This window comes from Kogia breviceps, chromosome 2, assembly GCF_026419965.1.
Source record: "Kogia breviceps isolate mKogBre1 chromosome 2, mKogBre1 haplotype 1, whole genome shotgun sequence".
Lineage (NCBI taxonomy): Eukaryota > Metazoa > Chordata > Mammalia > Artiodactyla > Physeteridae > Kogia > Kogia breviceps.
This window is the reverse complement of record NC_081311.1, coordinates 150,246,738-150,262,505: the sequence shown is the minus strand read 5'-3', so window position 1 is coordinate 150,262,505 and position 15,768 is coordinate 150,246,738. Positions and strand designations below refer to the sequence as shown.

The window sequence follows — 15,768 nt, the reverse complement described above, 5'->3', positions numbered from 1 at the left end:
GGAAAGTAGGACCCTTAATACTTACAGCATGGAGGCACCTTACTTTAACATCAAATTTGTCAGAACGAAAATTTGTCAATGTAAACCAGGGACTTGTCTTTGGCTTCCTCTCAGGGCTTTTGGGAACTGAGTTCTCTATTACCAGCTGCATATAGATCAGCTAACTATTGGGGGCATGCAAGCAAGGTTATAAAGCACGACCTCTGCGCTCCAGCAAAGCCCGCTGGAAAGAAAGTGGAAAAACAGAGGGTTATATCCTTGCAAATCAAAGTGCTTTCTGAGGATCCGCGGCATTACCTGGGAGCTTCCTAGAAACAGTGTCGGGGGCCTCATCCCAGACTTGTTCAATAAGAATCTGCATTTTAACAAGATGCCCAGGGGTGAGTATGCAAGTCAGCGTTTGAGAAGCGCTGGCCTATATTTTGGCGGGTAACGCAGTGCGCAAAATCTCAAGCAACTGTAGGGAGTAGGTGGAGAGAGTCACTTATTTGTCTTCCTGGACTGGGGTCTTGTTGTAGTGAGTGGCAGAGGCAGGAGGCTGGCGGGCCAAGGTGCTGGACTAGGTCAGGCCGGCTCCGCCTGCGCGCCCCGCCCCGCCTCTCTCCTGGGTCTCTGCCCGGCGCTCGGTTGCTGTGGCAGCGCCGGACGCAGCCAGAGCCGCGGCTGCCGCGGTCTCCACCTCCTCCCCCAAAGGCCTCCCCAGACCCCTGGCTCGGGCCCAGCCGGTGGCTCCGCCATGCCCCGGGGAAGGCGCGGCGGCCGGGTGAGCGCCCTGGAGGGCTGCCGGGAGGAGGAGGCACTCCCGGCGGCGGACGCCGTGCCCTCGGTGCTGTGGGCGTCCGGGCAGCAGCCAGAGGCGGCGGCCGATCTGATTCTGCTCCGGGGCATCTTCGAGATCGGGAGGGACAGCTGCGACGTGGTGCTGAGCGAGCGGGCCCTGAGGTGGCAGCCCATCCAGCCCGAGCGCCCCACAGGTGAGTGGTCCCAATTAGAAGGTCCCGGCGCCTTCGCCCCCCGCGGTGCCTCCTCGCTCTCCCGGCCCCACGCCCTCCTCCCGGCGCAGTCCCTCCGCAAGCTCCGCCTGTGCCACAGCGGGCTGCCGCGTCCAGAAGCCGCCGCCGCCTCCCTCCCGACAGAGGGCGAGAATCCGAGCCGCCCCCAGGGGCCTCCCGGTACCTGTCCCCTCCCAGCTGGCTTTCCGCCTGGGGTGCCATCCCGGAACCTGCGTCACACTCTGCTTCTGCTCTGTGACTCAGAAGAAAGAATTGAGCCCCGCAAGGGGTGTTGTTTTCCAGATGCGGGAAGGTCACCTGCTCCTCCCCTCCAAGTTGAAGTTTTACTCCGTCAACTTCTGACGGTAACGCTGAAAGTATAAGCATTTTACCGAGTATACCTACGCGTGGGTTCCTAATCCAGCTCTCATTTTGCTGACTTCTGAAAGTTGCACCCCAACTTTTGGTCTCTCTGGACTTTTCCATCCCCCACATTCCTTGCCATTGTCTAGAATCAAGTCTAAAGGTCAGTCTAGAAAGTTTTCGTGTTTAATATTGACTTTAGAATCATCTTGTTGTTAACGTGCACTTGCCTGTAGACCTAAACCTTTATTTAGAAAGTGTTATAATTCTGTACAATAGAACTATTTCAAGTCTTAGAGATGATTTAGGGGAAAACTTGGGATGTGGTACAGGTCCCCTCTAAATGCTAACTTACGAAATTTTTAAAAATTCCTTCCCCGTTGGCAAACAAGACACAATGCGCTGTTTACCTCAAGGAATAGAAAAATGTCACTGTTTTAAAGTTTCGTGTACAAAAATCTAACAAAACAGACTAGTCAGGGACCCAGTGCTGGTTCTGATTGGGAATTCCGCTTCTGCCGCAGGTGTCCTGCTGGTCCACTTAACTAAAACTGCCTTTGACTTTAATTAAAAATGTTTTCAGGTGTGTTGAAAACCAAAGTGTGGAGTATTTTCTAGAACCTTTGAGTTAAAAGCTAGGGATATGGACATAGAATTATTCTGTTTAGCTTTTAAGTCTGTTTGAATTTGGGGAAGTAGAAGTTTACCTTTAGAGTTTAAATTGGCCTACAAGAGTCGATTTAGCCTACAGTGAAGCTGAAATACTATAGGAATAAAATGAGCCATTGTGCAACGAGAGGTATTCAAATCAGTGTTGCAGTACTGGTACACGAAAAGTCAAATAATGGCATGAAAACAAAAAATGCTCTTTTATATACTGAGTGGTGATGGAGGAAAAATAGGCTTAATTAGCATTCCTGGCTGTAGAGTTTAAAAAGACATCCCGACAGTTATAACTCTAAAGGTTGCAAGTGTTGATCTTTAATTTTGACCTAAAACACTTTGGTTTTCTGTTCCTTCACTTAGATGTACCACCCTTTCTTTGTACCTAACACGTAGTATGCAAACCACTTTGGGCCCCGAAAATTGGAGGTCCAGAAGCCTAGCACCTTAGTAAGCACTTCTATTTGTAGAAGGAACTAAGAGATGTTTTACTTAGTAAAATAATAAGAGTGGGAAAAGAAAAGGAGGCATTGAGAGTTATGTTTAAATGTGAGAAATACTCTCTGATGTGGAATTAGCTTAGATGTGCGTGGTGAAAGACAAATGAAATTGGTCCAGAGAATGGAGGAAAAACTACATTAAGGTTGCCATACTTGGGAGGACGGGGTGTGGGAGGATGTAGTGGAGAAGACCATGTCTGTTGCTCCTTGGCCAGTGCCTGGCTGTTCCAGGAAAGGGTAGGGGTGGGGTCGGATTGCTGGGCATTATTAGATCGTATGAGGTGTTTGCAAGAACACTCAGTTTTTAAACCTCATAATGCCTTAGTAGCTGTTTTGTTTTTTTGTATTTTTAAAAAAATAGGCTTTGTTTTTAGAGCAGTTTTAGGTTCACAGCAAAATTAAGCAGAAGGTGCATATACCCTCTGCTCACCACAGATGCATAGCCTCCCCCATTATAAATATTTCCCACCAAGGTGGTACCTTTGTTAAAACTGATGAACACTGACACATCATTATCATTCAGAGTCCATAGTTTACATTAGGGTTCACTCTTGGTGTTCTGAATTCTATGGGTTTTGGCTTATTTATAATGACACGTAGTAGGATTCTCCAGAGAAATAGAACCTTGAAAAAAATACACAGTACAATATATATTTGAGGACATTTATTATGGGAATTGAAGATTATGGGATTATGGAGCCTGAGATATGCTATTCTTCTTCATCTGCAAAGTGAAGAACCAGGAAAGCTGGTTGTATAATTCAGACCAAATCTGAAGGCCTGAGAACTGGGGGGAACTAGTGGTGTAGCTCCCAGAGACGGGATCTACATGAGAAGAGAGAAGATGTTCAGGACATCTGTTTTGTTTACTCTCAGTGCTTTGAAGAGTGCCTGACATAAACATTTGTTACATGAATGAATTTGTTAACTGGTCTCATGAACTTTAGTTTTGCCCATTGAATTATAATCTGATTACTACCCTGCTACTTAATAGTGACTTTTCATCACCTGTAAGAGTACCCCCCTCCCCTTTTGTTAAAGCATTAGAACTCTTTTTACAAAACATTCTTCAGCTAATGTTGGCCTACTTCTCCATTGTTAGCATCATGCTGAGAAGGTTTCATCTTGCTCAGCTGTAAGATGGAAAAAGAAAGCAATCTATGACCAGGGCATAGATTGACCAGTATGTCACATCTGTAAGCAAACTGTATACACAAAAGGGCATCATCCATTCAGAAAATATCTTCATTATTGCCTGCTATGGTGCCTAATGATCTTTCTATTGGAATCTCAAATTACAGTCATTTTACTTGTGGAATCCTATGAGTTTATTCATGTTAATTACCAAGTTAGCGCTCTGAGCTCTGGGAAAGAGTGAAACCTTTCGTGAAGAAATGGGAGAGGGGTCAGGTGAGGATTTTAAGGCCAAATGAGAAAGGTCAGGCGTGTCTGGGTCATGGGACCCTGTCTAGGCAGAGCAGGCCACAGTGTTGTTAGCCCCTTACATGGTGCCTGGGACCAGCTGTAAGGTGTCAAAAATTGAGAATAGGCTTCCCTGGTGACTCAGTGGTTGAGAGTCCGCCTGCCGATGCAGGGGACATGGGTTCGTGCCCCGGTCCGGGAAGATCCCACATGCTGCGGAGCGGCTGGGCCCGTGAGCCATGGCTGCTGAGCCTGTGCGTCTGGAGCCTGTGCTCCGCAACGGGAGAGGCCACAACAGTGAGAGGCCCGTGTACCGCAAGGAAAAAAAAAAAAGAAAAATTGAGAAGAGACTCAGAAAGGGGGTATGGGCAGATGCCATAGACCAATATGTGTATTTTGTCATTTAGCCCTTAGCTTGTTACTGGATCAGATATTTTCAGAGTTCAACATTTTCAAAGTTATCACTGATGGCCTGTTGGCATTGTTCTAAATCTCAACCGAGGATAGACTTCTAGGAATGTGCGCTTACCAAGTGGTAAACTTCTATTTGAAACATTAGATGGAAGCAGAAGGTACAAGCATTTTTGTGTATCCCCAGTGCAGAATCTGCTTACTGTACTGCGAGACCTGGTTATGAGATTTTCCCATAAAGGAAAAGCTACTGATAGGGAGAGTCAGTAATGCATAGCATTAGACTATATTAAGCTCATATTTTAGTACAGTTAAGGATGATTAATTTAGGGATCTCAATGACTGGAATGCCAAATGCCCACAAGTCTCTGTTATCTCACACTGGGCACCTTTGTCATTTACTAATGAATAGCACCTTGAAGTATGAAAAGCACTACAGGATCTTTTACAGGCTCCCCACTCCCGCTGTCTGTAATCTCCCATCTGGTGTAGGAAGGGTTTCAGGAGTGGGCACCAAGGGGCCTGAGGTCTGGTCTACAACTAATGGGTGTAACTGACTTAAGGCAAGTCATTTAACTGCTCTGTGTGACAGTTTATTCATCTGCAAAATGAGGCATTTACATTCTATGATCTCTAAGAACCATCAACTCTGTGAAGTTGCATTTTAAAGAAAATACCTATTTTTATAGACTTTTGGTGTTAGGACATCGTAATAAACCTGAGTAAAGTTTTAATGATCAGCTGCCAGGTGTGTGTGGAAGACTTGTATTTTACACCAAAGCTTCACAGCCCTAATGAATTTCTAATTAGAAGAACCGCATGGGAAATATGGGCCAAGTTTCTTGCTCCCCTTCCCTAGCTTCAGGACACAATAATGAGCGATGGGCAGTCACCTCAGCACAGGTTCTGTCTTTGGAAAGGAAGAAACCACTTTCTGATAGAAAATAGTGGGATAAGGCTAGTCACGAGCAGATTTTTCATGATGGACAAAAGGACTAGCTTATCCTTTCTTCAATTTCATTTTCTGTGCCCTCTTATTAAATTTCAGGGCAAGGATCTTACAATAGGTTTGATTAGCATGAGAATGTTATGTTTTAAATATTTTTAAAAATATGGTGAAGGTTTCAAATCTTAGTTATGGTTTACAATTCTCTTATTATTCTTAGACTTACTACCTCAGGTCACACCATTTCATGTTGTGTTTTTTTCAAAGGGTTATTCCTACCACGACTTTGAGCTCAGCTTAATTAGAGCAGTAACCAGAAAAATCTGAAAAAGCTGGGCTTCAAAATAAGGTCTTGAAAGTGTTTCTTTTATAAGGGAATTCATAATTTTCTTGTCCTTAAAGTTTATAGAGACATTCATTTGCTGGAAACTTTGCAACGTGAAAGGTAATGTGGAAAAATGTGAAAATGAGAAAAAAACCAATCAATTTTACAACAAGAGTTAGTGATTACATGAGACTTAGCAGAGCTGGGTCCATTCTAAGTATTAATCTGCCTAAGCTGTTTGGGAACAGATGTACGTGAAACAGATCCCAGGCTTCTGTTGTGTATATCCAAAGTGAGACATCTGTCGGTAAACCGTTGGTCAGAAATAATGGAAGCAGGGGTTAAACCCCGAAATGACCCATTACTCATGTGAATTATTGAAGGACTAATTACTCAGTAAAACATGATGCTTTGATTCACCAGTCTACATATGAAGAAGAAAAATACTTCTTTAAATAAATTATTAGCGTATTCCTAAGCTGTCAAATTTGAAGGAATTTTTAAAAGCTGGGTGCGAAAAATCAAGCTTACCAGGCAACTGCATGTAATGTTTATAAAGTTTTTAAATACTTTGACAGGTCTGTTATCCTATTGTATAAATACTGTATAAAGCTCATATTGTATGAATATTAGCTTTTTCTTAAGTTGGTCCACACAGGAAAACAAAATATAGAATGAATCTCTAAGCATGACTGTTTAGTTAAACTCTCTGCACTAATGGAACGCTCTGTATCTGCTCTGTCCAGTATGGTTGCCACCAGCCACTTGGGGCACCTGAGGACCTGAAATATGGCTAGTGTGACTGAGGAACTGAATTTTAAATTTTATTTAATTTTAATAAATTTAATAGCCATATGCAGCTAGTGGCAATCGCGTTGGACAACGTAGCTCTTATGCACAGACACAAGATGAGTTGAAAATGTTTATTCCCTTTATTCCCAGGCATGGGTTTGCATCTTTATAGTAAGGTACAGTTTTCAGTAATTAATCTCAACATAGAACTGATATGACCATATAATCTGAGCTGCCGATTTAAAGATAAAACAACTGAGTCTAGAGATGCCCAAGTGGCAGAACCCTTTAACATACTTTGTGAGTCCAAAAACATGCTTTTGTTATTGTGAATTAATTGGCTGACAGTAAAATTGAAGTCTTGTCTGTTAAAACCATAGTCTTGTTCCTCACGGTCATGATTTATTTAAACTAAAATTTGGCAAAAAAATCTGTTTCTTACTATAGGGATAGTAAATTTGAAATAACTGTACTAGCCTGTGTACCTTGACCCCATGAAAGTCTGCATCCCAGTGTTTTTCATAAATATACCACAGCCATGTGGCACCATCTGAAGACAAACACTTTTAAAAACTGGTCTACTTTTGTGTCCCCTTCCTCTCGGTCTCCTCCACGTGGGGGTATTTGAGGCTGCAACTGGCACAAAAATATCCTCCTAGAAGTGGGGAATGGTACTTGCATTGAAGGCAAGGGACGTACAAACTGCAAATCAGATAAACTGGATCAAGGTCGGTAGAGGCTGATCCAGATGGAATCCGCCATAGCAGGAGGACCTGAAGTGAACTGCCGAAGTCCGAACATGATGGAGCTAAAGAACCAGCGAGCCATGGCAGTTGATAATAGGGATCAACAGATAGGTTGGGTACACAGGAGGATGCTATTGCCTAGACTGGACATTTTTGTACCCTCTGTAATTTGGGAAATTACATCCTTGTTTAAAGGGCCAGGGATATAGAATATATCATTCATTGTGATCTCAGTACTAGAATGCTCATTTTGAACCTTATTGTTAATCCTGCCTAGTCCATTAGTTGACTAGGTTATTAGATTACATTTCAAATATTGACAAATCTACAAACATCATCAAAGTCCTCAGCATAGGCCTCTCTAATTCCTTCCATATAACTGTATTCCTGCCCGAGTTTGAGAAGTACGATGTCAATGGTGGGGGTAGTGTATGCTGAGCAAGTGAGTTCTGGTCGTGTATGTGGTGGACAAAAGGAAGAAATTCTTGCTAGCCATGGCTTCTTCTTTTTTTTTTTTTAATTGGCGGTACGCGGGCCTCTCACTGTTGTGGCTTCTCCTGGTGCGGAGCACAGGCTCCGGACGCGCAGGCTCAGCGGCCATGGCTCACGGGCCCAGACGCTCCGCGGCATGTGGTATCTTCCCAGACCGGAGCACGAACCCGTGTCCCCTGCATCGGCAGGCGGACTCTCAACCACTGCGCCACCAGGGAAGCCTTCAGACCTTGTTTTAAAAAACCAATTTGAGATAAGAAATGGTTTCTCGGCATAATTTTAACTTGTATTTTCCTCTTTAAATAATTCACTGTTTTAGCTTATTCCTCCTAATATTAGGGAGCAACCATTATGTGCTAGGGTATCTGATAGGTTTCAGGGATGCTACAATCAATTTGACACAATTTCTGCTTCAAAGTATTCACAATCTGCAGGGAGACTGATCAGCAAAATAACTAGGTAGTCTATTTTATGTGCCATTGAGGTATTACAAGGCATTATAAGGAACCAAGGAAATGTAGCTAAAGGAGAAAATCATTTTGTTTGAGTGGGCTGGGGGGAGGTCAAGGAAAGCTGCAGAGGGGTGTGAGGGTAAACTTGAATGTGGGCCTTGAAGCATGATTAGGAGTTGGCAGCACAAAAGAATAAGGAAACGTTATAGGAAGTAATATTTTGGAAAAATCAGGAAAGAATGCTTTGACCTTTGTGGAAAATAAGACCATAGCCTGTGGGGAGAGTGTATGTTAATGGGAGAAGATGACAGTCCTTTGTGTAAGTCAGTAGTTTGCATAGGGCCTTGAATATCATGCCAGGAAATTGGTGTCTTAAACTGAGGGTTGAGTAAAGGGTGGCAAAGGCCGAGTGTCAGAGGATATCAAGTTTTTGTTTTTTAAAGTAATTGAGTTTGGGTTTTAGAAAGACAACCATGGGGGAAGGATGGATTATAAATGGAGAACATTTCAGTGGCCAGTACCCCAGAAGATCTAGGAGGTGATGTGTATTTGGCAGGGAGAATGGAGAGGAGAGGTGAGGCCAGGTGCAAAGGGATATTGTCAGAGATAGAACCTGGAGGACGTGGGGTTTGAGGGAAAGGGAAGAAACAATGGTGAAGCTGAGATTTTTAGCTTGGACAATGGAATGGATAGTGGACACAGGTAAAATTGCTTCCTATTTTGCCAATCTAAGAATGATCTCACTCGAAATGTATTCTACCAAGAATCACATATGCCAAGACTAGCAAAATGTCCAAACAGAAGGGAAATGGTAAGCTTGAAGAATGCATAAGCTTGAGAAATTGCTCTTGAAGGATTATAAGTCGAATCCTATCAAGTTTAAGATCTATGTTTTCCATGAGCCTTGGGCCCTCCTTCTGTGCCCTTTCTTACTAGGTTGGGGCTACTTTGGAAAAAAGAGTTTAAAGCTATTTTCAGAAAACACTATTCATTAAAAATTGGTAAATAAAGTTATGATCTTTGTACAACCATAATGTTTAGGTATTATTGAAATATAAAACAGTGAAATAATTTTAAATGTCAATTTTTATATGTATAAAAACTGTTTCTATATCATTTTAAACTAAAAAAATTCATTTATTTCATGAAATCTTTTTGTCTAATACAAATAATATTTGTTCCAAATTAAACTTTCAAGCTTAGTAAAATGTTACAAACACATAATTCAAAGTATTTTCTAGTGCCCATCTGTGCAGGAAGAATAGGAACAATAAAATTGAACAACTGTTAGAGTTTACTGGTTTCCTTATATTTTAGACATGTTTTCATGTACTGAAAGTGTAAAGTCTAGATAGTATGTTTTGTTGTGGTCTTCATTATACAGATGAAAACTTGTTACAGTTGAAATCTTGGTGAATATAATGCATTTTTGAAGTTCCATTCATAGCCCACTTATTTTAGATAATATTTAAATATTTAAACTAAATAATGTGGATACATTTTTGTCATGAGATTTGATTTATAATACACTCATTTTAAAAGTAAAAATACATCCTTCTCTAAAAATTATTTCCATTTCTTTGAATTAGCATTTTTCATATTTTGGGGAAAAATATTTTGATATTCTAGCTTCTGAATGGAAGACAAATCTATCATTTTCCATATTGTTTGAATGTTTTACACTGGGACCAAACCTACTCTGTTATTGAGCTTCATGCCATGGAGACATCTTATGGGGGAACCTCTTTTACTCAGATTTTCTTGGTACTTGAATACCTTGTTAGGTGCATACAGAATCACTTTGCATCCAGTTCATCTGCATGGGAAGATATGTACATTGAAATTCTAAGTGCTTTTTCAAATCTAAATTTCCTAGAGCGCAACATGAGTCCCAACAATGTAAAGCTATGAAATGCCTTTTCATTTTGACTTTTCAAAGACCTTCGCTCATTAACATTTAATTAGCATCCGTTCGTTGTGTACGTTGTATACTTTGGGGTGATATGACTAGTAACAAGGAATATTCTAGAGGATCTTAGACTTCTGAGATTGAAGGTGATAATACACTTACTAAATTATGTGCTGCTTTACATTAAAAAGATTCAGCAGTTACCTATTTCTTTACTGAGTATAGGACACCAGGTTGAAACCATTGATTTTGAAGTGGAGAATTCTTGGTCATATTCTAAACTAACCAAGTATTATCATTAGCTTTGAAAATAACAACTATCTTCAGTATTCTAGGGTAGACTGAAGAAAACCCATGTTGGAGGCCCATAGAAAAACTTTAGTATTCTTATTTGGTTCATATTCTGCCTTTATGAGAACCTCAATAAAATCAGTTAAATGGAAACTCGGAAAATTCAACATACTGTCTATCACGTTCAGTTTACTATTAAATAAAATTATGCCCTGGATATAACCTTCTAATTTTATTTTTTCACCTTAATGAAAGCACTGGTCATTATTGCTGCCACTGATGCTCTTTTGTCTGCACATACTGTTGCAACATAATGTGTTGTGCATTTGATACGGATATTACCATATTGCCATAAGGAGCTGCTATTATTTTAGACACCAACTGATTCCATGATAGTGTCAGATTTCTTTAACATATGCTTATGTTTTTGTACAAATGACCCCAAGAAACATCTGCTAGTTTTGTGGTGATATCTACAGTTTCTTTTTTAGAATTTGACCTGTCAGTCACTTTTTAATGTGAAATCTATAGTATTTCATTAGAGTAAGCTCACTTTCTATTTTTTTATTACTGATATTAATTAACAACATTTTGACTCAGCTTTATGACATAATTCAGGAAGTAATTGAACTGCCTGTGCACATTATTTTAAAAATCTCTCTTCATGATTGTGTCATTGATACTTTAAAATAGAAAAGTGCCCTTTTAATGGATCCTTTAGCATCCAAAATTTTAGGTCCCAAATTGCTTTCTAATGGTTCTGAAATTATTCTTTCAATTTTACAAAAGTGTGCAGTAGTTGTGGTGTATCATTGGTCAGTTCATATCCTTTGCTAATTGCGAATCTTCAATGGATGTGTAAGGGCAGACAAAGGAAAAGGAAATGAACTTTCAATAAAGTTGTGAAATCTTTCCTCTAGGAGATTGGAAAAACTTTAGAGAACATAAGCCAATGATTATGTTACGGGTGGGATCCCTTCTTTTACTTGCTTTGGTGTGACCTTGACTAAGAAGCAGTGGTCCCAGATTCCCATTGTCTGGCATTTTCTTTCCTGCTTTCCTCTCTGTTTCCTCAAATGTATTTCTTAAGTCATAGCTACGTATTCAAAGAAAGCAATATGACCATGTACTCATGGTACTTAAACAAACCTGGAACATCAACAAAATGAAAAACAGGACTTTGAATAGCAATATCTACCCATGTTTACCAGTGGAAAATATATAGATTTTTCCAACTCCTTTTATTGTATCAGAGGACATTGTCTATAAAATTTTGTGTTACCTGCATACTTGATCCCAACTCTAAACCCAATCAAGTAAATATACATGAGGTATAGTCCTTAATCTTTCCTATATTATTAAGATAATAGAACACTCAGTTTTATTTTCTACTCATCTGCTTTCTATGTATTAGCTGTTGCACTCCAGACTCTAAGCGTGTCATCATTTATATCTCCATGCTCATTCAGTAGCCCTTGCTGCTCTTAGTCTCTCTTTGTCCCTTGGGTAACTTATGTCATTTGGACAACCTTCTGTCTCCTGCTTACCATCTCTTGGCTGAAACTGAGCCGATGCCCTTGCCAGGTACCTTAGGTGCTGGACCTGCTGGGGTTCAGCTTTAGCCTTGGTGATGTCTGTGTGCCTTCCATGCCAAAACTCAATTCTGTGAGGGGTGACAGGATGACGGAAAGCTTTAGTTTCAGTGATAAAGCCCAAATGAGGCTGTATTGAGTACCTAAATAGCTTTCTCTTAGGTCTGAAATAGGAGAGCCAGGAGCCTCAATGTCCCTTGAGAAAGAAAGATTTCCCTCAGCCTTCTGGGCTCAACACTGAACCATTTAAGTGGGTTAGTGGGCTGGACCCAAAGGGGGTGTAATTTCCTCAAATAGTGTTTTAGTTTTGCTCTGTTTATCATGGGAGTAGAACCAACTAAGGGAAGTCCCTAATGACTTTTCTTGCCTCTTGTAGGGCAGGCCATTTACTTTAAGTCATGGCTTCTTACCCCTCTGGCAACTTTACCCTATGCAAGGCACTGGAGGAACCATGGGGATGGGGGAAGACATTCATGAAAAGGGTTTTCAGGTACTGGGTATATCTGGAGTCCTATTTGAAGGATAAAGACTATTTAACAATTATCATTTTAATACTTATCACTGCCTGTACTTTTTGTTGTTAGTTTTTAATAACGAGAATTTTGTCATACTATCAATGGTGGAGTGGAGCAGGAAACAAAATGAAATCTATTTTCATTAACTTCGTATGGTGTCTGGTATGATATCATGAACAGGTGGGCTCATAATTGTTTACTTGATGCTCTTTTTAAGAAGTCAATTATATCATGGGAAATGGAAGAATAGCAAAATTAATTTGTTGAAGCATTCTTTAGGAAATCTTGCTTGCATGTTCACTAGAGAATCATGGGGCTTCTCCCTTAAAGGACAAGGCTTTGTTTTGTTTCTAATAAGACACACTCTTTATAATTAAAACAAAATCCCAGTGTTAAGGGATTACTGTTTTAAATAATTGGATTTCTTTCCTTTGTTTCCCTGATCCCTATATATGAGAATAAATCTAATGGTGTCTTCGGCTAATACATATTTCCAAATTAAATAGTTCTGTTAACCACTGAATTTTAATAATGCCTCTCAAAGTTTACAGATGATAATACAGAAAGTAATGTAATATCAGGAACTTATTTTAGATTTGGGAAAGGCAAAGATACAGAAACTAATTAAGAACAGCAGAAGCTGTGGAAACTTTCTTTTTAAATGATGATATGTTGATATTCACAATAAATTATTAAAAAATATAAATAATTTGTATAATTTTATTTAACTCTGCCATCAAAATACTAAATTCAGTACCATGTATTTTTCATTTCAGACAGATACTTTCATGAAATGGTATTTTAATACCCTGAAGATGGTTTAGCTTACAAATGGTTAGGGTTAAAATGATATACGAGAAAAGCAAAATGTAAATGTCTAGTTGTTACTTTTAGAAAAATTCCCAGAATAAGCTCTGTCCCCCTTTCTTTCTCTTCTCTTTTTGATTTCCATACTCCAGAGCCCTTTTCTGAGACTCTTAAATCATGTGCGAGTGCAGGAGAGGACAAGCATTAGGGTGAGTGGTAAGATGGGGGAACATTTTGCTTGGGGCAAACTCTTCCTCCATATGGGACCTTCTTAAAGCCCTCCCTCAGCCCCTTAAATCAGAACTTGAGCTTCCAGGCAAGAGCTGTGTTAGGAGCAGCATTAGCAGGAGACTGGGGGTGCGGGTGGGGATGTGGAGGTGTGGTGGTAGATGAAGGACCATTTTTCTAGTTGGTCACTTTTGGACTTTGGTGAACCTTTTCAAACTGACCTGTTTCTCCACTTAATCCTGAGTCAGTCTTGACCCTTAACTTTTCAGGTGTAGCCATGCTGGGTCCTCCGAAGTTTTGAAGCTCAAGGAGGAAGTGTTTCTAGTTCCAGTACAAATGTTTAAAGAACCAGTGGGAGCAAAAATGCCAAGGACTCTTGAGAGATTTTGTATTTGATCCCCTATGAAGGCAAAATGAAAAATATTGTAAATGGCACTTTCAAATCTTACACAAGTTTCTCAGTTACCCTCATCTGTCGTTTCTGGGCTGCATTGCATCCCTTGCTATCCTGATTAATTCCCACCTAAAATAATTTAGTGTCCTCCTAATATAACTCCAGCATTCTAATTAATGATAACCTAAGTAATTATTTAAAGTTTTTTCTCCATTTGGCATTCAATAGTCTTCAGTGTTCACATTTGGAAATATTGAAACCTGGGAGGGAAAAAAGGAAAATGATTCATTTCTCTGTTTGCCATACTTTGCTTGATGTTGTGATAAGACAAAAGGTCACCACCGGGTGTAGAAAATTTAGAGATTCTATAGAGGAAATGAAAACTTAGGACAAGTTAAAGAAGGAAGGTATATTAGTCTACTAGGGCTGACATAGCAAAATACCACAGATGAGGTGGATTAAACAACAGAAATTTACTTTTTTCTCACAGTTCTGGAGTCTAGAAGTCCAAGATTAAGGTGCTGTCAGAGTTGACTTCTGGTGAGGCCTCGCTTCCTTAGCTTATGGATGGCCACCTTCTCACCGTGCCCTCACACGGCCTTCTGTGCACACATGGAGACAGAGATCTCTGGTGTTTCTTCCTTTTCTTATAAGGACACCAGTCCTATCAGACTAGGGACCGCCCTTATGACCTAATTTAAACTTAAGTAGTCCTTAAAGGCCCAGATATAGTCACCCTGGGGGTTAGAGTTCAGCATGTGAATTTTGAAGAGACACAGTTCCATCCAAAACAAGTGGATTTACTGTAGTACTCCTTTAGCTAAATCTTTTCCAATCCTGAAAGTCGGTTTTACCCCCTCTCTCCAAATTCCTGTTAACAGGTGATTTTTTTTTGGTTTATTTCTTTTTGATTTTAATATAATAGTTAATGTATGGTTGGTTACATCAAATTATATATAATACTAGGAAATAAGAATTGTTAGAAGAGTCAAGTGAGGTAAAACATATTAAAATGATTTGGAAAAAAATTTTTTTTTAACATTTTAAATAGGTTTCCTCAATCTAAATCTGTGTGAACTTGACATATCTAATCAGTCTAAATGCAGGCCAAATAGCAATCTTAGTTATATATGGTAAGCGCAGATCTCAAAGATTGTAAAATACATCTGAATACACTGACACTCATGAGTTTGCTTGTCCTAAAATTTTCTGAAAACATGATGAACTCATAACTTCAATATTTTTGTCTATGACTGCAAATGTTTGGTGAGAGATGACTGTGTAGGATTTTTTTGCCCCGTTTATTAAGGGCTTATTTCAGGTTTCAGTACTGAAATTAGTGTTCATTTTGTATCTTCCTGGTAAATGTTGCCAATAAATATTTGCATATTTAGAAGTTCTTAGGACTATCATATTATTGGGCAACCTTAGAAGGCCATGCAGAGAAGTGATTTGGGTCGATATTGTTCTGCTTTATTTAAGTCTGAACAATTCACTTTTGTGGTACAGAGTACTGACCTACATTTGAAAATGCAATGCTGTTCTGTTATCTGAATCCACTGTGCTATGAAAGGGTGAAATACAAAAAAAGAGGTCACCATTATTACTTTCTCTGTTGTCCTGGAGTAAGGGGGTTTGTTTTTGGTTAGATGGTCTGCTTCTGAAGGATAACTGAAGTAGAAACTTCACTAGGATTCCTATATGAAATCATAGGAAACATAAATTGAAAAATGATATAATAACCATGTTAACATTTAGCTAAATAAGGGCTGAAATGAGTTAATTCTATTTGGAAATATTTAAATTAGAATTAGCTTTTACTTTTGATAAATACTGCCTTTTTAAAAAAAAATTTCTGCTGAATCTTTAAGCTTTTAATACTTCAGCCATTCTCCTAAAATAGGTATAGAAGCGTGTCCTTACCTTGG

General features: G+C 39.8%; 1 protein-coding gene across 1 annotated transcript in view; it reads left to right on the top strand.

Annotated features, from left to right (window-relative positions):
• The first annotated feature begins 725 nt into the window (after positions 1 to 725).
• Positions 726 to 15,768, top strand: part of CERKL (ceramide kinase like) — a 142,759-nt gene continuing 127,716 nt past the window's right edge. Inside the window, exon 1 of the mRNA XM_059052864.2 lies at positions 726 to 974. Within this exon, the coding sequence (XP_058908847.1) occupies positions 737 to 974 (238 nt within the window). The 5' untranslated portion in view covers positions 726 to 736. The remainder of the gene's footprint in view (positions 975 to 15,768) is intronic.